This window comes from Carcharodon carcharias, chromosome 10 (assembly GCF_017639515.1).
Source record: "Carcharodon carcharias isolate sCarCar2 chromosome 10, sCarCar2.pri, whole genome shotgun sequence".
NCBI classification, from domain to species: domain Eukaryota; kingdom Metazoa; phylum Chordata; class Chondrichthyes; order Lamniformes; family Lamnidae; genus Carcharodon; species Carcharodon carcharias.
Genome location: NC_054476.1, coordinates 150,668,545 through 150,692,388, shown reverse-complemented (window position 1 = coordinate 150,692,388; position 23,844 = coordinate 150,668,545). Strand labels below are relative to the sequence as shown.

General features: G+C 44.9%; 2 protein-coding genes across 6 annotated transcripts in view; both read right to left on the bottom strand.

Annotated features, from left to right (window-relative positions):
• ulk2 (unc-51 like autophagy activating kinase 2) overlaps positions 1-9,938 on the bottom strand; it is a 106,748-nt gene extending 96,810 nt beyond the window's left edge. Inside the window, exon 1 of the mRNA XM_041198091.1 lies at positions 9,446-9,938. Coding sequence (XP_041054025.1) covers positions 9,446-9,535 — 90 coding nt within the window. The 5' untranslated portion in view covers positions 9,536-9,938. The remainder of the gene's footprint in view (positions 1-9,445) is intronic.
• The window catches only part of nle1 (notchless homolog 1 (Drosophila)), a 71,918-nt gene that overhangs the window by 10,854 nt on the left and 37,220 nt on the right, over positions 1-23,844 (bottom strand). For 3 of the 5 annotated variants that reach the window (XM_041198093.1, XM_041198094.1, XM_041198095.1), the window contains one exon: positions 19,959-20,429. In XM_041198093.1, the coding sequence (XP_041054027.1) occupies positions 20,417-20,429 (13 nt within the window). In that variant the 3' untranslated portion in view covers positions 19,959-20,416. Of the gene's footprint in view, positions 1-13,739; positions 14,105-19,958; positions 20,430-23,844 lie in introns of those variants that run through there. The other 2 variants (XR_005944275.1, XR_005944274.1) reach the window with 2 other exon arrangements.

The window sequence follows — 23,844 nt, the reverse complement described above, 5'->3', positions numbered from 1 at the left end:
TAAGGTGCCAAGGTTGCGAACAGTCTAGTTCAGCTTCCAACAGTGGCCAGGGAGAGAAATGTAATTGATAGTTAGAATTTGTAGCTCTAGCATCAGCTCCAAGCACCCCCATGGTTCAACAGAGTTATGTATTTGCTGTACTAGAGTTATCACACCTATAGTTCACGTTGTTGTGAATTTGGAACAGAAAGCCCACTACAAGGCAACTAAATGATCTGTCCTGCTTCCAGCAATGCCATTTGAAATAAGTAGTCTGAAGCCAGAAAGAGCTATGCGGCTCAAATAAACAAATGAACCTGGCAGAGTGTCTCAAACTAAGTCACAATCTGCACTCAATATCAGACTATACAGGTACGTACACAGCCATTCTCATCAAGTTAGTTGATTCATGCTCATAATAAGTGTATACTGGGACACGGTTTCCTCAAAAAAACCCCTCAATTTATCATCAGATTACCAAAAATCAAGGCTGACACTTCACTCCACTGCAGCACTGAGGGAGCATTGCACTGCCAGAAGCGCCGTCTTTCCGATGTTTAAACTGAGGCCCCATATGCCTGCTCAAACAGATGGAAAAGATCCCACAACACTAGTTCGAAGAAGAGTCAGGGAGTGATTCCCAGTGTCCTGGCCAATATGTATTCCTCAATTAGCATCATAAAAATAGATTATCTGCTCATTATCACGTTACTGTTCGTGGGAGTTTAAATTAGCTGTCTGGTTTCCTACATTCCAATAGTGACTACATTTAAAAAAAGTACTTTATTGGCTTTAAAGCACTTTGAGATGTCTGGTGGTCATGAGAAGTGCAATATAAATAAATGCAAGTCTTTCTTTTTTTCTTTTTCAGATAAATCTATACAGCTCCATTCCATGTTTCAGAGGAAAGCAGAGCACACCAAACCACAAGCAGTTTAAAATCAGATAGCAAGAACAAAGCTGTCTATCACACAAGACTGATGTCCAATAAAGGCACAAACTTCTTTTTATTCTGTCCCTAAAATATTTTAAATGAAACTTCAAAATTGCTTACTACATCAATGTAACATTTCATTCTCACACTGTAATCTTCTGAGTTTTCCCATTATTGTTGGACTGAATGTGATTTAGAGTCATAGGGATGTTTAGTTACTCTTTCAAATAACTGACTGAGCTTCCCAAGTAAGAATCTTGCAACCAACAGCCATTTTCATCACTGTATGTGCCTGGAGGTTAGTATGTTGTATAACCCAAATTCCATGAATGAGTTCAATTCAATTTGATGGAAATTGGCTAGCGTTGTTCTTTCTTCCTGAAAGCCATGTTTGAAACCCTGATAAGGTACTTTTCCTATGACAGTTTGCATGGATTAACATGAAAACTTTTATACACCTCAGTCGTCACTCAACAATACAATTAGTGACTAGAAATGAAGATAGGAAAACGTCATTCTGATACAGCAGGCAAGGCTTTGAAGACCATAACCTGCAGGCAATTACACTGCATTTAATCTAGGAAAAGGTAAAATTACATTGAGAGTTTTATAAACTCAAATCTCTATTATTCTGAAGCAGAAATAAAAATTCAACTTTTTGCACTAGCCTTTCAAATTTATACACAATAGAAACATAACTTAACCAATTAGGTTCCAACCACAAACTTAACAGTTAGATGTATAATAACTCAAAACCCTGAAGCAACGTTAAGTAGAATATTATTTAAATGAAGAGGGACTGCAGGATGCTGCAGTACAAAGGGATTTAGATATCAGCATGCTGGTTCAGCAAGTCATTTGGCAGGCAAACTAAATGCTGGCCTTTATTGCAAGGGGGGTGGAGTACAAAAGTAGAATAGTCTTGCTATAACTGTACAGGACATTGTTGAGACCACACCTGGAGTACTGTGTACAGTTTTGGTCACCTTACTTAAGGAGGGGCATACTTGCATTGGAAGCAGTTCAGAGAAGGTTCACTAAGCTGATTCCTGGTATGAAGAAAGGTTGAGCAAGTTGGGGACATACTCACTGGAATTTAGAAGAATGAGAGGTGATCTTGTTGAAACATATAAGGTTCTGAGGGGACTTGACAGGGTGAATGCTGAGATAATGTTTCCCCTTGTGGGGGAATCTAGAACTATGGGGCCTCCCATTTAAGATGGAGATGGGGTGGGGGCGGGTGGGGAATTGCTTCTCACAGAGGGCCATTATTCTTTGGAATTCTCTTCCTCAGCGAGCAGTTGAGGCTGGACCATTTAATATAGTAAAGCTAAGTTGACAGATTTTTGATTGACAAGTGAGTCAAGGATTCTGGGGAGCAGGCAAAAACACAGAGTAAGGCCACAATCAGATCAGCAATCATCTATTGCACGGCAGAGCAGGCTCAAGGGGCTGAATGTTCCTATTTCTTATATTCTTAAAAATAGAAAATGTTGGAAATACATGGCAAGTCAGGCAGCATCTGTGGCGTCAACAAGTGAATGAATTCTTCTGGTGTGGCTCTTTCTTCAAAATAGTTCTGATGAAGGGTCTACACCCACATTATTTAAGTTCATCTATTTGCTCCAAAGATTCTGTCAGATTTGCGATGTGTTTCCTACTTTGCAACAATGACTGCACTTCAAAAGCACTTTGGGAAATCCTGAGGTTTTGAAAGGTGGCTATATAAATATTTTCTCTCTTTCTAGCACCTGTTCTTTTTTTTAAATTTTTATCTATATTTAAGTGCTGCAAGTCACATTGACAAATCCAGGAGCACCAACAAAGAGTGAACATGCATTTAAAGGACAGATCCTTGCTAACATTCTCGAGTATACCTTAAAGCTCCTCACAACCAGTGGAGTGCAGGTCAAAAATGGAGCTGATTTACATACCAACTCCCAAAGACCACAAAAAGGAGGAAGAATCAGTTGATGATCCTTTGCTGACATTAATTGACTGTTGGCCAGGACACTTGGAAAAGAACTTGCTCTTGTTCAAAAAGCACCCTAGCATCCTTTACATCTATCTGAGCAACCTAATAGACAGGACTTCGGTTTAAAGTCTTAATTGAAAAGATAGTGTCCAACTATGATGCAACACATGATCAATTCTGCAAGGTGTTAATATAGATTAATGGATGCTGAGAGGGCGTTTCCCCTTGTGGGGGAATCTAGAACTAAGTATTCAAGTCCTGCGGGAACCCTCAAATCTTCTCACTCGAGGCAAAAGTGTAACTAAATGGGCTAAACTGACAAAGTGCTCTAGTGATTGATTTTAAATATAGCTTTTACACAGTCTATTTTTTATTGAGTAATTTTGATAAAGGACTAATGCACATAATTCAGGACACCAATGTTCGAAAGTACAGGAGAGAAGACAAGCAGATTCTAATTAGAAATACAAGTAGACTCCACTGAAAATTCTTTCTATATTCGGTAATTGAGACTATTCAGGCTCGAAAAGTTGTAGATTCGATACTTTGGCTGCATAGAGTCAGCTGATCACAGCCACTATGGTGGCACTGGCGCCACAACTCGCCTCAATGCCCAGATTTCATGCTCCTTATCCGTCAAAATTTGCAAGTGCACATGATCGAGTTTGGTGACCTCCACAACCAAAAGGCTTAGTGACACTCACTGCCACAGTTCATACATGAATAATGGCCATGTGGAGCAAATGCTAAACTAACAACTATAGAAACACTTCAGTAAATGCCTAGAGGAAAAGACAGTTGAAAAAGAACTGTCAAGAAGAAAAAAAATGTCAAAGTGCGGTTTGTAGAATGTCAAATAATATTTTGCTAGAATTAGAAACTTAAGATTGGATAAAAAGGAAGAAAATTAAATTGTAATGTAAAACCAAGGGAATGCTAGCTACAAAATTTAAACAGGTCATAAAGCTGAAAGTTGCCAAAAAGTTTCAAAAAAATTTAAAGATTTAACATTTAAAAATGAGTGCAAGCATAATTGAATGAATCAGAAAATGTAGTTTACCTGTAACAAGTCACAGGCACAAACTTAGACAGGTAAACACTCAACCAGCTTGCTTCCTAAAATTTTTCAACTAATAGCAAACAGCTGTTAAGAGGATATTCTGGGCTTACTCCTTCCCTTGTGGGAGGTATTCCTAGAATCTGTCCTATACTTTCTCTCTTGTCTCCCAACCTTCCTTCTGTCTGATGAAATCAGGTATTTGCTATGCGTACTTTTAGACGGCCTATGGTGCACATTTTGGCTCACCAATAGGGTTTAAGAATGTGAAACTTCCAACCCGGAGGGGTTGATATTAGAATCCTGCCTATATTTAAATTGTCTTAATTGTGTAGTTTCCTCCAGCTTTTAACAAGGCTGTTGAATAAATACTATGCCCAACTGATAGGGCAGGGCCAGTTTCATCTCACAGAAGCATAGCTCAATTGGGGAACATCTTTAGTGTCGGCAGCATTGGAAAGGGCAGCAAGAAATGGCATCAAAATGCGGGCTGGCAAAACTCAAACACAGCTCAGGGCGGAGGAGAATTTTTAAAACGAAATCATATGGACAGAAGTGGAACGAGTGATATTATTGTCCATCCTATCCATGCACACAGCCTGAGTCTAACCAACATGAACTGGAATACATAGTGGAAAAAAATGACAGAGCTTTAAAAGGAAACAGAACACGTGGATTTTCCAGGCCTACAGGATCACAGCAATTTGAGAAGGAACTAAAGATGCTGCAAAATGATGCGTCTTATATGGTGCTAATTATTTTATTCCCTGGAATATACAATCAATGCTCGCATTAAAAGAAAGAAAGACGGAGTACCTTAACAATATGGCACAGTATATACGTTTTGGCTAATCAGAAAATTAGGCCAGACATCATCTTTGCTGGATACCAGAGACTAGAAAGAGACTTTTTAAAAAGCAACCAAAACCCAGACTGAAATTTGGTTACTAGAACTTCAATAGGCTTAATGACTCTTATTTTTCCCTGACTTTTCTCAATGTTATTAATTCATCGTGCTGTCTCGCAGCACTTGAAATGTACACAAATGGAGATGGTATCATTCATTATGTTATGCTTATCCAAAATCTCATTTGTAATGATTAATCTGTTGACTGATGTAAAAGCAGTTTTACTAGTTTACTGTAATTTAAACTAGTATAACATATTAAGTTTAAGTTTCAACAATGCTGTGAAATAGTTTATCATTATTTACCACAACAAAGCTTGTGTTAAATCAGTATTGGGAATCAGCCAGCTGTGGATGGTAAATATTGAACATTACACAGCAGAGTACACTAATGCCAGACTGACCTTCAAGTGGCACCCTTTCCAAGCTCTGTCTGCTTCTTCTTAAACCACTGATTTCAGCAAATTCAGTGACAGCATACTGAACTCATGGCAAAAATGGCTGCCCACTGTCATCAGGACAAAGGAAGCTGAATATTTTTAAGCACTGACCTTCACTTCTAGCACAATGAGTCCTGTTCCAAATTCTGCTTCATCTGCCCCAGTTACACAGCTGATGAGCCACCCCCTTTCCAAAAATGTTGGATTCAGTGACTTCAGTACTTCCCAGCAGAGACTGTTTATTAATAAGTCAATTATCAATAAGTTGGTAAATTGATGCAGCTCAATTTCCTAGACAGACTACAGCATTCCAGGGCTCTAGAGTGAGGTGCACTGAAAGACAGTTAACATGTTATTGAAATTATTCCCTTAGAAAATAGCAACTTTTAGACAAGTTTACTTTGGAAAAGTAATTATGCATGCACACAATGGGAGGACAATTAAGTTATACTGCAGTGACAATATCAGAAGACTTCAATACCATTCCCTTTGCCCATACCAAATTGATCTTGTAACTGAACTTTAGTGCTGACAAATGATAAATAAGCAAATCTATCCATGCTATTTGAAATCTGAATTCCACCAGATCTTTTACATTGCTCTCGAGTCCAATTACCCTTTTGAGTGCTTTCAGAGTACTAGAACAACATTTTTGGAACAAAAAGCCATTATCCAGGAAAACTAAACGGTGTGCTAGTGGTTACACAAGCATCAAGGACACCATGGTGAGAATCAGCACTGTTGACTATTGATCCAAAATAACCAGAACCTTTCAATAAACCAACTATGGCTAAACCAAAATCAATTGCTTCTGTGTCAGATGTTCTCCTCTGGGACAGGGCCCATGAAGAAAGAATTACAACAGTTCTTGCCATATTTTATAAGATGGCTTTTCTGTGCAGTTACTAAAACAAAGGAGCAAAAATCAGGAACCACAGCAGCAGAAAATTCAGCCTCAAACGAGGTCTTCAACTATTCCTACCCTGATTAACAGGCTTGGTGACAATATGAGAATGAAAGCCGTTTGATGAACGGGAAACCTCACTTTGATTTGCAAGGAAGTGAATCCCTTTATTGCCCTTCCAATGGGTGGACAATCTTCTAAAACATGTACTTGGAATCATATGGCGCCAGTCTGCAAATGCCTCTCAAACATCAGCTTGGCCCAGCTGGCAAGCACACTTTCCTGAGTAAAAAGTTGTGGGATCAAGCTTCACTCCAGGAATCAGATACATACTTAAGCCAAGCTTACATTTGAGTGCAGTATTGAGGGAATGCTGCATTGTCAGAGGTATTGCACTTTGGATAGCATCCTAAATTAAGGCTCCATCCATCTGATCTGATGGCTCAGGTGGACACAAAAGAACCGTGCAACATCAATCAATCAGAAGAGATCTACAATATCCAAGCAAAACAATATTAAATGTTCAATCGTCTAACTTGCTATTTGTTTTTGCTGTGCATATATTGGCTGCACCCCATAAATATAATGTATTTTCAATATCCTGGAGGTATGATAAGAGACAACTGGCTCTATTTGGCATCTTTCTACCACGATGTGACAGATTTTAAGTGCATATCCCATTATTTTATAGGTCCATGGTGCACCTACTCACAGTGTCATTCCTTACATCTTTAAGGACCTTGTCAAAATGTTAATTTTCCCTAAATTCTATAATCTTTACTCTGTTAAGAACTTTTGTTTGCGTCTCCCTTTAAAATTAAAATGAATCTGGACATGGCTAAGTGACACATTACAATTGTACATCAATTACATTAGGGGCAGAAAAGTACAGAACCTGCAATTCCCTGAATCTAGTCCTGGCCAAACAAAGGTGTGACATCCTGCTCGATTCTGAGATGCTTAACATGTTGACAGCAGTGTTAGTGAACCGCTGCCTACTGGTCCTTTGTTGAGAAATGGACATTAGTGCGGGAACAATTCAAAAATTGGAAAAATGGGATCTCCAATAACTTGATTGGATAAACCCACAATTTGGTAGCTAGATGGGCCATTGAGGCCCCAAGATGAGACAATGATCTGTCCTAGATAGATAAAATAGAGCAGCACCGGGAATGCAATAATTCAGCAGATTTCTTAGGGAAGGATGAGATATAGTGACAATAAAAAAAAAAGAAAATTCCTGATCATTGTCCTGTATAAGATTCCCATATCCCCAACTGGGCTTGATTGTGACTGCTCTCCAGGATTAGCATCCTGTCACTACCCACAGTAAAGGGCCATGTAAGAATGATTATTTGGTGATGTGCCAGAGGCTACCAGTGCAATTCACATCCCAGCTCAAGCGGCTACCCTCAGGAGAAACAGGGTCACAAATATAAAGAGGTAAAAATAATTTTAAAAATCATACTCACTGGTCATTTTTATTTAGTATCCTCCACCAGGCTAATCAATGGTAGGAATTCAACAAATTAGCAAAGTTCAGCATGAACTACTGAATGTCACTAGATCTATTTCTGCTTTGAAGCTAAGCAGAATTTTGGTTTCTGTCAGCCTTGATGGAGTAGATTTTCACAAATGCCAGGCACCCTCCTGTACCTCTCTCAAGCCTATGTGTGATCCATAATAGCGAGCATCAGTGGGGATAGTGTAACATTACTCAATGCTCCCTTAGGTAACATCCAAAACATACATTACAGCAAGGGTAGCTGCTTAACAGATAAAATTCCGCCTCCCCACCCCCAGGATCATTGAGGCTCATCAATGCAACCCTAATGTTGCTGCAGCTGAGGCTAGTTACTTAAGTTTGCACCTCCCTGACAGTATTCAAAGAGGACAACAAAGTAAATGCAGATCTCTGCAGGGTGGGGACATTCAGAGTTCCTGTTACATGTCCAAACACATGCCAAGATGCTAACGCTGATTCCTGTATTTAGAAATGGTAAGGCAGCCAGGAAGTAATGATCAAGTTCACTGGATGAGCACTGAAATCATCTCTCACAGTGACAAAGAACAGCCACATGATTTCCACATTAAATCCAGCTGACCTACAACCGCCAATGTCATTTAACCATGAAATACCTCTTCAATTTTAACATAACTTGAGACAATCCAGAAGAGAAAATGTGTATTGTCACACATCAAAAGGAAACTTTCACCTGGATTTTAAGAGGGGGATGAAAAGCGAACTGCCCAGCCCACATTAGTAAATTGTTATCTATTGAGCCTTTGACACATTGCACCACTCAAGAGTAGATACAGGTAAAGGAAAACTCCAAAACACAAGATCATGCCAGTGAAAAATACAGCCAACAGCAACCATCTGGCACAGCAAAGTGTGGGATCACTTGCAGCAATCATAACTAACATACGCACATATTAAAGTTGCATTTATTATAATTCAGCACTGTGCATTAAAGCTGTATTATAGCCTGGTACTGTATATTAAAGCTGCATTTATTATAACCTAGTACTGTACATTAAAGCTGCATTTATTATAATTTAACACTATACATTAAAGCTACATTACTAAGCACTGTACATTAAAGCTGCATTATAACCTAGTACTGTATGATAAAGCTGCATTTATTATAATTTAGCACTATACATTATAGCTGCATTTATTATAATTTAGCATACATTATAGCTGCATTTATAATTTAGCACTATACATTAAAGCTGCATTTATTATAATTTAGCACTATACATTATAGCTGCATTTATTATAATTTAGCACTACACATTAAAGCTGCATTTATTATAAGTTAGCACTATACATTAAAGATCCACTAAGCACTGTACATTAAAGCTGTATTATAAGTTAGCACTATACATTAAAGCTGCATTGATTATAAGTTAGCACTATACATTAAAGCTGCATTGATTATAAGTTAGCACTATACATTAAAGCTGCATTTATTATAAGTTAGCACTATACATTAAAGCTGCATTTATTATAAGTTAGCACTATACATTAAAGCTGCATTTATTACAATTTACTATAAGCTAGTCTAGGAAAACTGTCTGAGAAACATTCGCAAAAGGACCCACAAGTTTGCACACAAGGTACATGAGACAATTCAAAAATGTTTACAGCACTGGTGGCAACTCGAGTCACTTTAAAAAAAGAGAGACCTGCTTGCAAACGTTCAAACATCAAGATAATCCATTCCCCATCCCCAGCTCATTTACCTTCCTGTGGCGGCCTTTAAAGACCACAGCAAAGGCTCCGTGTCCTATGAGGTCTTTCCTGTTGTACTCGAAATCCCCCACTACCTCCATGACCAGCAAGTGCAAAGAGGGGGGCTAAGAGGAGGAGGAGGAGGAGGAGGACGCGAGAAAAGTGGTGACTGAAGAGGCAGAGGACGGAGCTGTCGCTGGCAGTGTTTCTTCCTCCCTCAGAGAACCATGCGCACCGCGAAACCCAGTGACCGCCAGCAGCTCTGAAGAAGCAGCAGCTCTCCCACCATAATCCCACTCCACTGGAGCCTGATTCCTACGCATACTTAGCATTAAATAGGTGGGATGTATATGTAAATGCGGGTGAAATTCGAGTCTCGCACAAGAGTGGAGTGGTATTTTTTTCCCCCCTCCCCCTGTAGTTGTTGTTGTTATTGTTGCTACGGAGATTTATACGGTGTTTTTATTGTTTCTTTTGTCATGGTAGTAGCGTTGGTTATCCTTTAACATGATCTCTTACCCCCCCCCCCCCCCCAACTCCCCACGCCCTCACTTTTTTTGGACCTCCCCCCCCCCCCCCAAACACATACACAAACAAACACGCAAGACGACGACCCGACTGACGGGAGCAGCTACCGCAGCGCGCTTTATATAGTGCCGCGGTACAGCCTCGACGGCTCCCTCCGCCTCCGCTAAAGAGTGCACCCCTTCCCTCCCCTGGTTGGACGCTTGGCCGCCACTTGCCCCTCGGCCTTCTGTCACCGATTGGGGAAATGCGATGGCACGCTACTCGTTCCCCCGGGTTTGGGTAAGGAGGTTGTTTGAGGAAGACCTTTCTCCTCTCCCTCTCTCCCCACCATCCCCCCCCCCCCCCCCCCAAAAAGGATCCCTAACGGTTTTAGTATCCTCTCTCTCCCTCCGCCGGCCTGCTCGCTGGCTGGATATCCCTCCGCCAGGTTTGTTTACATGGTGCACTCCGGCCGTGCTCATCCGAACAAAATAGTTCTCCCCCTTCTGGGGAGGAAAAACGAGCGCGGGGTACGGGGGAGGAGTGGGGCAGATCGTGACGTCCCTTTCGCTTTATGCATTGACAAAAATGCTTTACTTATCAAGCTGTTGCATTCTGCGGATAGAGCTGCAGCAGAGAGAGGGAGAGAAAGAGAAGGGAGCATAAAGATGTTCATGTGACTTATTGCAGGTTTGTTTTTGCAGAAAGAGCTGGCCTGTGCGTCATTTCCTGTCGTTATGTAAGCACGAGGTTTGATTGACAGGTGTTAAAGGGCCAGCACCACCTCCACTGGGACAATGGCCCCCTCTGGCCTGGCCAAAGGGAAGGTCACATGGCCTTGCCCTCCTGCTCACTCAATGCACCTCATTCCTGAGCAACATGGATACACGGGGAACTTAACAGCAGAGATAAAGGCCATTAGGCCACCATATCCCTTTCCAGCCCAAGAAAACCCATCCCACTTTCCAACTCTTGGTCCGTTGCCCTGCCAATTGGTTATGGGACCTCAACAACCACTTATATTTGCATAGCGCCTTTAACGTAATGAAACATCCCAAGGCACCTCACAGCAGCATGACAAAACAATATATGACGACAAGCCACGTCAGGGGATATTCAGTCAGATGACCAAACAGGAAGGTTTTAAGACGTGCCTTACAGGAGCAAAGTGAGGTAGACTGGTAGGGAAGGAATTCCAGAACTTGGGGCTGGGAAACTGAAGACACAGCCACCAATGGTGGAACAAGTATAATTTGAAAAGCACAAGAGGCCAGAATTAGGGGAGCGCAGATGTCTCGGGTTGTGCACCTCATTCCTCTCATTCTTTAGCAGCATGGAAACATAAAGCATTTACACCACAGCAGTAAGCCATTTGACCCATCATGTCTGTGCCAGCCCAAAAAGACCTATTCAATTTTCTAACTCTTGGTCCATTACCCTGTGGGTTACAGCATCTCAAGGTCATATCTCACTTTTTTTTTTAAAAGGGATGAAGGATACTACCGACACCCTTTCAGGCAGTTCCAGACCCCATCTGCATTAGAAAAAAACTACTCAACCTCCTTTCAATCCTCTACCAATTATTTTAAATCTACGTCCCCTAATTATTACCTAAGGGAAATAGGTCCTTCCTATCCGTTCTATCAAGGGGAGGCAGTGGCACAGCGGTATCGTCACCAGACTAGTGATCTGGAGACCCAGGGTAATGCTCTGGGGATCTGGATTCAAATCCCACCACGGCATTGATTTTGAATCTAATAAAAATCTGGAATTAAAGGTCTAATGATGACCATGAAACCATTGTCGATTGTTGTAACCCATCTAGTTCACTAACATAATGTGCCATCCTTACCTGGTCTGGCCTACATGTGACTCCAGACCCACAGCAATGTGTTGACTCTTAAAATACCTCCTAAACAAGGGCAATAAATGCTGGCTTAGCCAGCAATGCCTACATCAAAGCTTTCCTCATAGATAAAATTCTCTATTCCTGGCAACATTCTCGTAAATCTTCTATCCTCTGTGGGGAGATGGTGGGGAGTGGTATTGTCGCTGGACTGGTAACCCAGAGACCTAGGCTCTGGAGAATCCCACCAGAGCAGATGGTGAAATTTGAATTCAATAAAAATTTAGAATTAAATGTCTGACCACGAAACCACCATCGCCGATTGTTGTAATGCCCATTAGGGAAGGAAATCTGTCATTCTTACCTAGCCTACATGTGACTCCAGACCCACATCATGCCCCCTCTGAGCAAGGACAATAAATGCTGGCATTGACACCCATGAATGAATAACAAATACCCTCTCTACTGTGGTCACATCCTTACTGTAATGCAGGACTGTACTCAAACTGCAGTTTAACTAGTGTTTGTTCGAAAAAGTTGGTATCAGTAGCCATGGCTTACTGGGTAGCATGGTTAGAAGGTTGTGGATTCTCTCTCGAGACTCAAGTGCAAAATTCAGCGTTGACACTCCAAGTACAATACTGAAGGAGTGCTGCACTGTCAAGAGATGCCACCTGAGAGGTTAAACCAAGGTCTCATCTGCCCTCACAGATGGGGGTAAAAGATCCCACAATGCTATCTTACAGCTAGATGTGGTAGCTTGCTATGTGCAATTTGGCTGCTGCGTTTCCTACATTACAACAGTGACTACACTTCAAAACATACTTTTCATACTTCATTGGCTGTAAAGTGCTTTGAGACATCCTGTGGTCATGAAAAGTGCTACAGATATGCAAGTCCTTTTCTTGAGTACTCATCTTGCACAATTCCCCCTCATCAGCAACTACCCAGGCTGAGAATTTACAACTCCGTACTCCCCAAAGCCAGAACAACTCTTTTGGGCACATTTCAAAATGAGACATTATGTTGTCAGATTGAAGCCTCACCTTTTTTTTTTAAAATGATGTACAGTATCCTTTCATGGTTATGTGTCAGTATGCAATAATAGAATGACGTTAACTCTTGGAATTAGTCTTGCTGCCTTGCCCTTTCCCCCAAAGCTCTAAAAACCTATCCCCTTCAAGTATCTATCCCATTCCCCTTTAGAAAGTTACTATTTACATCCACCACCCTTTCAGGCATCGCATTCCAGATCATAACATTGTTATATCACCTACCTTGCAAATTAAGAGATGTTTTAGAACAAATACTGTTAATAAAATTCAGGTTTGAAATCACCTCATGGCTGATTCACCATATATTTTCTTACATACCTTGATGGTGACTTGTATTTAGCCCTTGAACCTACAAGTTTCTCAACAAAAAGATATGCATTATGCTAATAACAACAATTTCAAATCAAACCTACTGCAAGACACTACTAGAAGTAAAGGTTTGTAAACTGAGCATAAAATTTAAGTGTAAAATACTGCAGATGCTGGAAATCTGAAATAAGAACAAAGAAAGCAGGAAAAGCTCAGCAGGTCAGGCAGCATCTGTGGAAATAAACAGAGTTAATGTTTCAGGTCGACGACCTTCCATCAGGACTGAAGAGGTAGAAATGTAAGAGTTTTTATGCTAGTGAACATAACAAAAGATTTCACCCTCCACCCTATCACAGGGCCTCTCCTTTGTTCTTCCTGCCCCTCCCGCCTTCCACAGGTTTAAATACTCTTACATTTCTATCTCCCTTCAGTTCTGGTGAAAGATCATTGACCTGAAACATTACAAATGTCGCCTGACCTGCTGAGTTTTTCCAGCTTTTTTAATTCTTATATAAAATTCATGAGTTTTATTAACAGCACTGAATTCTGGCAATGCATTACAGCTTATAATTCAATCCAACTCAATAGTTGTTTTATGTAACAGGATTTATTTTTTTTTGTAAATAAAAGTGCTGACTGTGGCTTTGTAAAGTCCACACACTGTTGCCATTACAGTTTTCTAAAGACAACATGTTTTTTTAAACATCTCACGATAATACAATAGGTGGAAAAACGTTTAGCCTATCTCAGGCTTGCAGAATACCAACCCAGCCATCTGCAATATGTTTAAGGTGTTTACAACGAAAGACAAACATGTCAGACAGAGGCTGAGACAGTTGATTTATGCCACTTATATGAGAAAATGTCAGCTACTTCCAAGTATTCTTTTGGATATCAACCATTTTGGGAGGTCTTAAGGAGTAGCAGTCAACAGGTCTCTGTCACCATATTCCCTAAAGTAAAATTAGTGTCAAAAATTAATAGAACCCATGCCATTTTGCCACAGCTCCTTGTAGTCAATTCAACAGCAACAGTGACAGAGGTCACAACTCTGCCTTGTTAGCAAGGGAATGAAGTTGGAGAGAGAAAAATATAGCAGAAAAAGCAGGGCCATTATAGATGCCAGGGATTTCCTTACTAACAACACAACATAGACACATAGACCAAATCTTCTAGTCAGTCCTAAATTTATCTGCAAGTTTTCTCTTTTTTGTTCCAAGGCTAGTATTTGTTGCCCATCCCTTAATTGCCCTCGAGAAAGTGGTGCTTCTTGAACCACTGAAATCCATGTAGTGTAGGTACACTCAGTGCTGTTTTGACCCATTGACAGCGAAGGACAGCGATATAGTTTCAAGTCAGGATGGTGTGTGACTTGGAGGGGGAACTTGCTGGTGGTGGTGTTGCCGTGCATCTGCTGCCTTTGTGCTTCTAGGTGGTAAAGGTAGCAGATTTAGATACTGCTGTCGAATGAACCTTGGCAAGTTATTGCAATGCATCTTGTATATGGTATGCACTGCTGCCACTCTATCAGTAGTGAAGCGAGCGAATGCTTAATGTGGTGGATGGAGTACCAATCAAGGGTGCTGCTCTGTCCTGGATGGTGTTGAGCTTCTAGAATGGCCAACCAAACAATATCTACGTTTCACGGTTATGATCATGAATATTGAATTTATTGCAGGGATATACCTGTAGTGGAAAGTAGCTTCAACTCTGTGATATAGATTGGATGATGTGTTCCTTTGTGTTTTTTAAGGTGTGGATTAGTCTAACTGTTCTAGGAATGGAGCCCACTCCTGTCCCCCACTGGACTCATTCTGACCCCTGGACATCCCTTTCAATTTAGTCAAATACCCTGAAACAAAGCAGCAGTGAAAACTCAGGTCTTCCCACCATGGGCAAGAATCAAAGCAAGCAAAAAAAGATATTAATTTCAAGAAATTCTGGAATTCTCTCCCCAAACTTCTCTGCCTCTCTCCTGCCCTTTAAGAAGCTCCTTAAAACTTACCTCTTTGACCAAGCTTTGGTCATTAGTCCTATATGCTCCTTAAGTAGCTCAGTGCCAAATTTTGTTTGGTAAGTGATCCCCTGAGGTGCCTTGGGACGTTTTACTACATTAAAGGTGCTACATTAATGCAAGCCATTGGTGGTTTTTAGTAACAGGATCAACTTTCTGTTCTGCAAAAAGTAATGCTTTACCAACATCATTTTTAATGTTTACTTTGAGATTTGGAGATTTATAGAGAAAAATGAGTGCAATCCCTTTTCAGTCCTCATCCTGACTTATCGAGTACTGACATTCCAAGGCACAGACCCATGGTGAATAATTTCCTTATTTGAGTGATTTGCTCCCCATTCCCTGTTGTGAAAGCTGGCTCTTCCTATGGCCTTGCACCATCCTCAGCGTAGAACATCTGGAGATCTGGTCTCTTATCAATGTTATTCCATCACTGGTATCAGAGAGAAAACAAGGACAACTCTGTGTGGCCAACCAAGATGCACATTCCCTCTCCCTGCAGGAATGTGATCTAGACTTTTCTCAATGCCACCTAGCAGGAGACTTGAGATAACAAACACATGGCAGCAGCTCCAACCTAATATTCAAGACAATTTAACAATGGTAGGGAAATTCGATTGGCTTCTACATGTCAGAAGAATCCTAAAGCTGGAATTCACAGTAAACACACTACCAGACATTCCCACACACAATTTTTTTCTAGCCCAGGGATCTGTAACCTGTGGCTCCAAAGCCACGTGCAGCTCATTAAGGATTCATCCAACTCCTGAATTTGATCGATCAAACCCATTTTGAAGGTAATTAAGTGGCTCATTTTGTTTTCTTTTAAATTTTTATTAGCAATGTAGTTGTGGGAAAGGATAATTCAATTAACTCTTACGTTAAAAACCTTTGAAATATGGTTGAAATGTCTCTCTCATTTTCATCATTATTGGCATTTGAATAATATCATGAATCTTAAGATACTGCATCTTTGACTATACTTAAAAAATGGCTCTTCTTGGTGCTAAGGTTGCAGACCCCTGTTCTAGCCAGTCTATATGTCGGTACACAGTTGTGGCTGCCTGACACAAATGAAAGAGAAGCAATGGAATGACATAGGTGGTTGAAAGCATATCATGTCAGGTGAACCATACTACTTTTAATTCCACCACCGCCTACCCCAGCCTCCATCTCTTTCCCATCCCAATCCAAAATATCAGTGCAATACACCATGTCTGATGTACCTGTACTGGACATCACATCAGTCTTGATGCACACGTATTTTAAAACTGAATTACAGGCAGAAGCAACAGCCGAGCTGACAATTCATTTCCTGTTCTCCTCTGAGTGGAATCTTTCTCTTCCATCAGCCAAATCATCATTTCCAGCCCCTTCAACATTATGACTCATGGGCTGGCTCTGGCCCCCAATCCCTGGCACTCGGAACCAAAAAGCCCAGGCAACTCAGTCCCTTTTGCACTTGGCATTGCAAAAACTTTGGCACCTGTCACCAAATTTTGTTTGATATCTCCAATGAAGCACCCTTGGGACATTATACTATGTTAAAGGTGCTATATAAGTGCTAATTGCAATTTCCTGGAAGTTTGGAAAGGACTGTTCCTGGTGACATTTGGATCCTAAATCACAAAACCTAGATCTGTTAGTATCTGCACTGTTGAATTAGTTACAAGTGAATGGGAACATGGATTTAAACAGATTTATCTGCAGTTTTAGTGACTCCAAAGTGCACAGAGTGCACAAAGGCTACAGCTTGAACACCCCAGTCGATAGCATTCTTGCCTACGAATCAGAAGGTTGATGGTTCAAGTCCCACTCCAGAGATGAAGTCTAGGCTGACGCTCCCTATGCAGTACTGAGGTGCTGCTGCACTGTCAGAGGGGCTGTGTTTTGGATGAGATTTTAAACTAAGACTCTGGCTTACCTCTGAAAAATCCCATGACACTATTCAAACAACAGTAGAAAATAAGAGGTGATCTGGTTATTATCTGTTTATGGAAGCCTGCTGGCCATAAACTGGCTACTTCATTTCCTACAACACTGATTGCACATCATAAAATACTTCATTGCCTGCAGAGTGCTTGTGGGCATCCTGAGATCATGAAGAGTGCTGTATAAATGCAAGTCTTTCTTTTTCTCATTCACTAACTCCAGTTAGTGCCGGGTAAGGCCTCACAACCCTCCGTGTAAACAAAAAAAAAAGCTGCTCCTGCTCTTTATCCTATACCGCTTACAATTCTCCTGGCTATGCAAGAGACAAAAGGAGGAAATTAAAAAATGTGTAAATGCAATAATCACCACCAAGGTAAGGGAGCCAGTGCATACCATATAAGATGCCATCAAAATTGGGAGCATAGGAGAAGACAAGGACAATGAACTATTTTTTATTCCTTCATGAGATGTGGGTGTCGCTGGCAAGGCCAGCATTTGCTGCCCTAATCGCCCTTGAACTGAGTGGCTTGCTAGGCCATTTCAAAGGGAAGTTAAGAGTCAACCACATTGCTGTGGGTCTGGAGTCACATAGAGGCCTGACCAAATAAGGATGGCAGATTTCCCTCCCTAAAGGACATTAATAAAGTGGATGGGTTTTCACGACAATCGATGATAGCTTCATGGTCATGATTACTGAGACTAGCTTTCAAATCCGGGATTTTTTTATTAATTGAATTTAAATTTCACCAGCTGCCGTGGCGGGATTTGAACCCATGTCCTCACAGCATTAGCCTGGGTCTCTGGATTACTTGTCTCATAATATTACCAACATGCCAAGGTGGGGAAGATGGTGGTATTACATAGGACTACATAAAATTTACACCACAGGAACAGGCCATTCAGGGCTGTGCCAGGGTTTCTGCTCCACGTAAACCTCGCTGGAGGCTGTGGTCGAAATATTCCAGAACTCACTGGATTCAGGGAGGGTCCCAGTGGATTGGAAAACCACTAATGTGATGTCCCTGTTCAAGAAGGGAGGGAGACAAAAAGCAGAAAACTATAAGCCAGTCAGCCTAACATCAGTCATTGGGAAAATGCTAGAGTCCATTATTAAGGAAGAAATAGCAGGACATTTAGAAAAGATTAACGCAATCAAACAGAATCAACATGGTTTTATGAAAGGGAAATCATGTTTGACAAATTTGCTAGAGTTCTTTGAATATATAACAAGCAGAGTTGATAAAGGGGAACTGATAGACGTAACGTATTCGGATTCCCAGAAGGCATTCGATAAGGTGCCACATAAAAGGTTATTGCATAAGATAGGAGCTCACAGTATTGGGGGTAATGTATTAGCACAGATTGAGGATTGGTTAACACAGAAGACAGAGGGTCAAGGATTTTTAGGTCTTTTTCAGGTTAGAAAGACGTAACTAGTGGAGTACCACAAGGATCAGTCTTAGGGTCTCAATTATTTACTATCTATATTAATGACTTGGAGGAGGAGGCAAAGAGTAATGTATCCAAATTTGCTGATGATACAAAAATAGATGGGAAGGCATGTTGTGATGGGAACATAAGGAATCTGCAAGGAGATATAGACAGGTTGAGTGAGTGGGCAAAACTTGGCAGATGGAGTTTAATGTAGGAAGTTAAGAGGTCATACACTTTGGTAGGAAGAATCAAAAGGCAGACTATTATTTAAATGGAGAGAGACTCCAAGAAAAGTGCAGCACAGAGAGATCTGGGTTAGCAGGCAGGTGCAGCAAGTAATTAAGAAGGCAAATGGAATTTTGTCTGTGTTGCTAGGAGGTTGGAGTTTAAAAATAGGGAAGTCTGGTTACTACTGTACAGGGTGTTGGTAAGGCTGCACTTCGAGTGTACAGTTTTGGCCCCCGTATTTAAGAAAGTATATACTGGCATTGTAGGCAGTTCAAAAGAGATTTACTAGGTTGATTCCTGGGATAAAAGGATTGACTTATCAAGAATGCCTAAACAGGTTAGGCCTTTATTCATCAGAGTTTAGAAGAATGAGGGGTGGTCTTATTGAAACATACAAGATTCTGAGGGGGCTTGACAGGGTAGATATCTCCACAAGTTGGGGAATCTTGAGCTAGGGGACACAGTTACAGAATAAGGGGGCACTTATTTAAAACTGAGATGCGAAGGAATTTCTTCTCTCAGAGAGTAGTGAATGTCTGGAATTCTCCACCCCAGAGAGTTGTGGAGGCTAGATCGCTGAAAGCATTTAAAGAGGAGGTAGATAGATTTTTGAAATATTGGAGAGTGGAGGGATATGAGGAGCTGGCATGAAAGGGGAGTTGAAGCCTAGGGCAGATCAGCCAACGTCTTACTGAATGGCAAGGCAGGCTTACTCCTGCTCCTATTTCTTATGTTGTTATGTCACCGAACTTCATCTCATTCACCTGCATATCCTTCTATTCCCCTGCATTTGTTTATCTAGCTTCTTCTGAAAAGCATCAATGCTATTTGCCTCATCCACTCCTTGTGGTAGCTGAGTTCCACATTCTATCCATTCTCTAGCTAAAGAAGCTTCTCCTGAATTCTGCATTGAATTTACGAGTGACTATCTGATATTGACGGCCTTGAGGTTTGGACTCCCCCTGCCAAAGTGGAAACAGTAGTTAAATTGATTTTGACTAGCTTGGATTTCAGAAAGATTTTAACTACGTTAAAGGTGTTATATAAATGCAAGTTGTTGTTGTCATAGAAAACAAAAGGGGAGAGCTGAGAGAGATGAGGAATTCCACAGTTACAGATTCCTGTGAATGGAGTAATAGGGAGCATGTTATGATGAATCTTGATTTAATCACAAGGAAGAGTAAGTGTATTTTCTTAGCTAACGCTTACAATGGTCTTTATTAAAATGCTGAAATACTGACAAACACAATCCTGCCGGCTGTGCGGTTTTTTTGTCACCTCTTATACATACAAATGTTTCTGGCTGATTATCACAATGGGATAATGAATGGGGCTCTCACACAGCAGGACTACAAGAAACTTCACACACTACATGCAAGAACTCCTTTGGCGGGGGTGGTGTTGTTGTGGGGTCGGGGGGGAAGAAGAAATGGATAAAACTATGGAATTCGGACTCCTAAATACACTGATAAAACTCCGTGTCTCATACAATTAGGAAGACTTTGGTTTGTTTAGTCATGGTACACCAGTGACCTCTATCCTTTGCTGAAAAGATGTACGCTTCCTGTGGTGGAGGACGTACCGCTAGACACAGTGCGTTAAGGTGAATTCCAGGGGAAAACAAAATCGGGGGTCTCTTCAAAACGGTTCTGCGCCATCACCACCTCCAGCTGTAAAACACAGGATACAAGGTGCTGCTCAGTGCAAGATCTCTTTTCCAAATGGTTGCGATTTATATTGACAAACAACAAATACTGCCCCAGGCTTGTGTCTCCTGGCGCCCTTGGATGTCCCCCAACCAAAGGGGTAGATTCATGAACAGCCCCCAACTGTCATCTGTTAGTGCTACCTTAAGTCAGGTACTGATAGGCACGCATGTGCACCTAGCTTTATAATATATATCTAATGATCTCAGCAATAACTTGTATTAGTGTATCACATGCTGTGCACTTGAAATATAAAACATGGCAATGATTTCCCTGTCTGTTCTTCCAAACCAATGCTGATCTCACAACTTATTCTCATCTCTTTCACTATTATTTTTATGCGACATTAGCTTCAATTCGCAGCTCAATGAGAAATGTGGACCATTGCATAGAGACTACTCCATCTATGAAGGTAAGTTTGGCACTGAGCTGTGGGAGATTTCCTCATCCTATTTTAATGTGTTGTGAATCCTCAATTAGTATTGTGCATCCATTAACAACCACTTAAAAGCAGAGTCAGGTGCCATCTCAGAAGAGAGAAGGTGGGGGGGGAGAGCGAGAGAGAGGCGGCCGTGGGGGGGGAGAGCGAGAGAGGGGGGGCGGATGGGGGGGGAGAGCGAGAGAGGGGGGGCGGATGGGGGGGGAGAGCGAGAGAGGGGGGGCGGATGGGGGGGGAGAGCGAGAGAGGGGGGGCGGATGGGGGGGGAGAGCGAGAGAGGGGGGGGCGGATGGGGGGGGAGAGCGAGAGAGGGGGGGCGGATGGGGGGGGAGAGCGAGAGAGGGGGGGCGGATGGGGGGGGGAGAGCGAGAGAGGGGGGGCGGATGGGGGGGGAGAGCGAGAGAGGGGGGGCGGATGGGGGGGGGGAGAGCGAGAGAGGGGGGGCGGATGGGGGGGGAGAGCGAGAGAGGGGGGGCGGATGGGGGGGGAGAGCGAGAGAGGGGGGGCGGATGGGGGGGGAGAGCGAGAGAGGGGGGGCGGATGGGGGGGGAGAGCGAGAGAGGGGGGGCGGATGGGGGGGGAGAGCGAGAGAGGGGGGGCGGATGGGGGGGGAGAGCGAGAGAGGGGGGCGGATGGGGGGGGGAGAGCGAGAGAGGGGGGGCGGATGGGGGGGGAGAGCGAGAGAGAGGGGGGGCGGATGGGGGGGAGAGCGAGAGAGGGGGGCGGATGGGGGGGAGGGAGCGCGAGAGAGGGGGGGCGGATGGGGGGGGAGAGCGAGAGAGGGGGGGCGGATGGGGGGGGAGAGCGAGAGAGGGGGGGCGGATGGGGGGGAGAGCGAGAGAGGGGGGGCGGATGGGGGGGGGAGAGCGAGAGAGGGGGGGCGGATGGGGGGGAGAGCGAGAGAGGGGGGGCGGATGGGGGGAGAGCGAGAGAGGAGTCGGCGGAAGGGGGGGGAGAGCGAGAGAGAGGCGGCGGATGGGGGGGAGAGCGAGAGAGAGGCGGCGGATGGGGGGAAGAGCGAGAGAGAGGCGGGGGGGAAGAGCGAGAAGGCGGGGGGGGAAGAGCGAGAAGGCGGGGGGGAAGAGCGAGAAGGCGGGGGGGAAGAGCGAGAAGGCGGGGGGGGAAGAGAAGGCGGGGGGAAGAGAAGGCGGGGGGAAGAGAAGGCGGGGGGAAGAGAAGGCGGGGGGGGAAGAGAAGGCGGGGGGGGAAGAGAAGGCGGGGGGGGAAGAGCGAGAAGGCGGGGGGGGAAGAGCGAGAAGGCGGGGGGGGAAGAGCGAGAAGGCGGGGGGGGAAGAGCGAGAAGGCGGGGGGGGAAGAGCGAGAAGGCGGGGGGGGAAGAGCGAGAAGGCGGGGGGGGAAGAGCGAGAAGGCGGGGGGGGAAGAGCGAGAAGGCGGGGGGGGAAGAGCGAGAAGGCGGGGGGGGAAGAGCGAGAAGGCGGGGGGGGAAGAGCGAGAAGGCGGGGGGGGAAGAGCGAGAAGGCGGGGGGGGGGAAGAGCGAGAAGGCGGGGGGGGAAGAGCGAGAAGGCGGGGGGGGAAGAGCGAGAAGGCGGGGGGGGAAGAGCGAGAAGGCGGGGGGGGAAGAGCGAGAAGGCGGGGGGGGGAAGAGCGAGAAGGCGGGGGGGGAAGAGCGAGAAGGCGGGGGGGGAAGAGCGAGAAGGCGGGGGGGGAAGAGCGAGAAGGCGGGGGGGGAAGAGCGAGAAGGCGGGGGGGGAAAGAGCGAGAAGGCGGGGGGGGAAGAGCGAGAAGGCGGGGGGGGAAGAGCGAGAAGGCGGGGGGGGAAAGAGCGAGAAGGCGGGGGGGGAAGAGCGAGAAGGCGGGGGGGGAAGAGCGAGAAGGCGGGGGGGGAAGAGCGAGAAGGCGGGGGGGGAAGAGCGAGAAGGCGGGGGGGGAAGAGCGAGAAGGCGGGGGGGGAAAGAGCGAGAAGGCGGGGGGGGGAAAGAGCGAGAAGGCGGGGGGGGAAGAGCGAGAAGGCGGGGGGGGAAGAGCGAGAAGGCGGGGGGGGAAGAGCGAGAAGGCGGGGGGGGAAGAGCGAGAAGGCGGGGGGGGAAGAGCGAGAAGGCGGGGGGGGGAAGAGCGAGAAGGCGGGGGGGGAAGAGCGAGAAGGCGGGGGGGGAAGAGCGAGAAGGCGGGGGGGGAAGAGCGAGAAGGCGGGGGGGGAAGAGCGAGAAGGCGGGGGGGGAAGAGCGAGAAGGCGGGGGGGGAAGAGCGAGAAGGCGGGGGGGGAAGAGCGAGAAGGCGGGGGGGGAAGAGCGAGAAGGCGGGGGGGGAAGAGCGAGAAGGCGGGGGGGGAAGAGCGAGAAGGCGGGGGGGGAAGAGCGAGAAGGCGGGGGGGGAAGAGCGAGAGGCGGGGGGGGAAGAGCGAGAAGGCGGGGGGGGAAGAGCGAGAAGGCGGGGGGGGAAGAGCGAGAAGGCGGGGGGGGAAGAGCGAGAAGGCGGGGGGGGAAGAGCGAGAAGGCGGGGGGGGAAAAGAGCGAGAAGGCGGGGGGGGAAGAGCGAGAAGGCGGGGGGGAAGAGCGAGAAGGCGGGGGGGGAAAGAGCGAGAAGGCGGGGGGGGAAGAGCGAGAAGGCGGGGGGGGAAGAGCGAGAAGGCGGGGGGGGAAGAGCGAGAAGGCGGGGGGGGAAGAGCGAGAAGGCGGGGGGGGGAAGAGCGAGAAGGCGGGGGGGGAAGAGCGAGAAGGCGGGGGGGGAAAGAGCGAGAAGGCGGGGGGGGAAGAGCGAGAAGGCGGGGGGGGAAGAGCGAGAAGGCGGGGGGGGAAGAGCGAGAAGGCGGGGGGGGAAGAGCGAGAAGGCGGGGGGGGAAGAGCGAGAAGGCGGGGGGGGAAGAGCGAGAAGGCGGGGGGGGGAAGAGCGAGAAGGCGGGGGGGGAAGAGCGAGAAGGCGGGGGGGGAAGAGCGAGAAGGCGGGGGGGGAAGAGCGAGAAGGCGGGGGGGGAAGAGCGA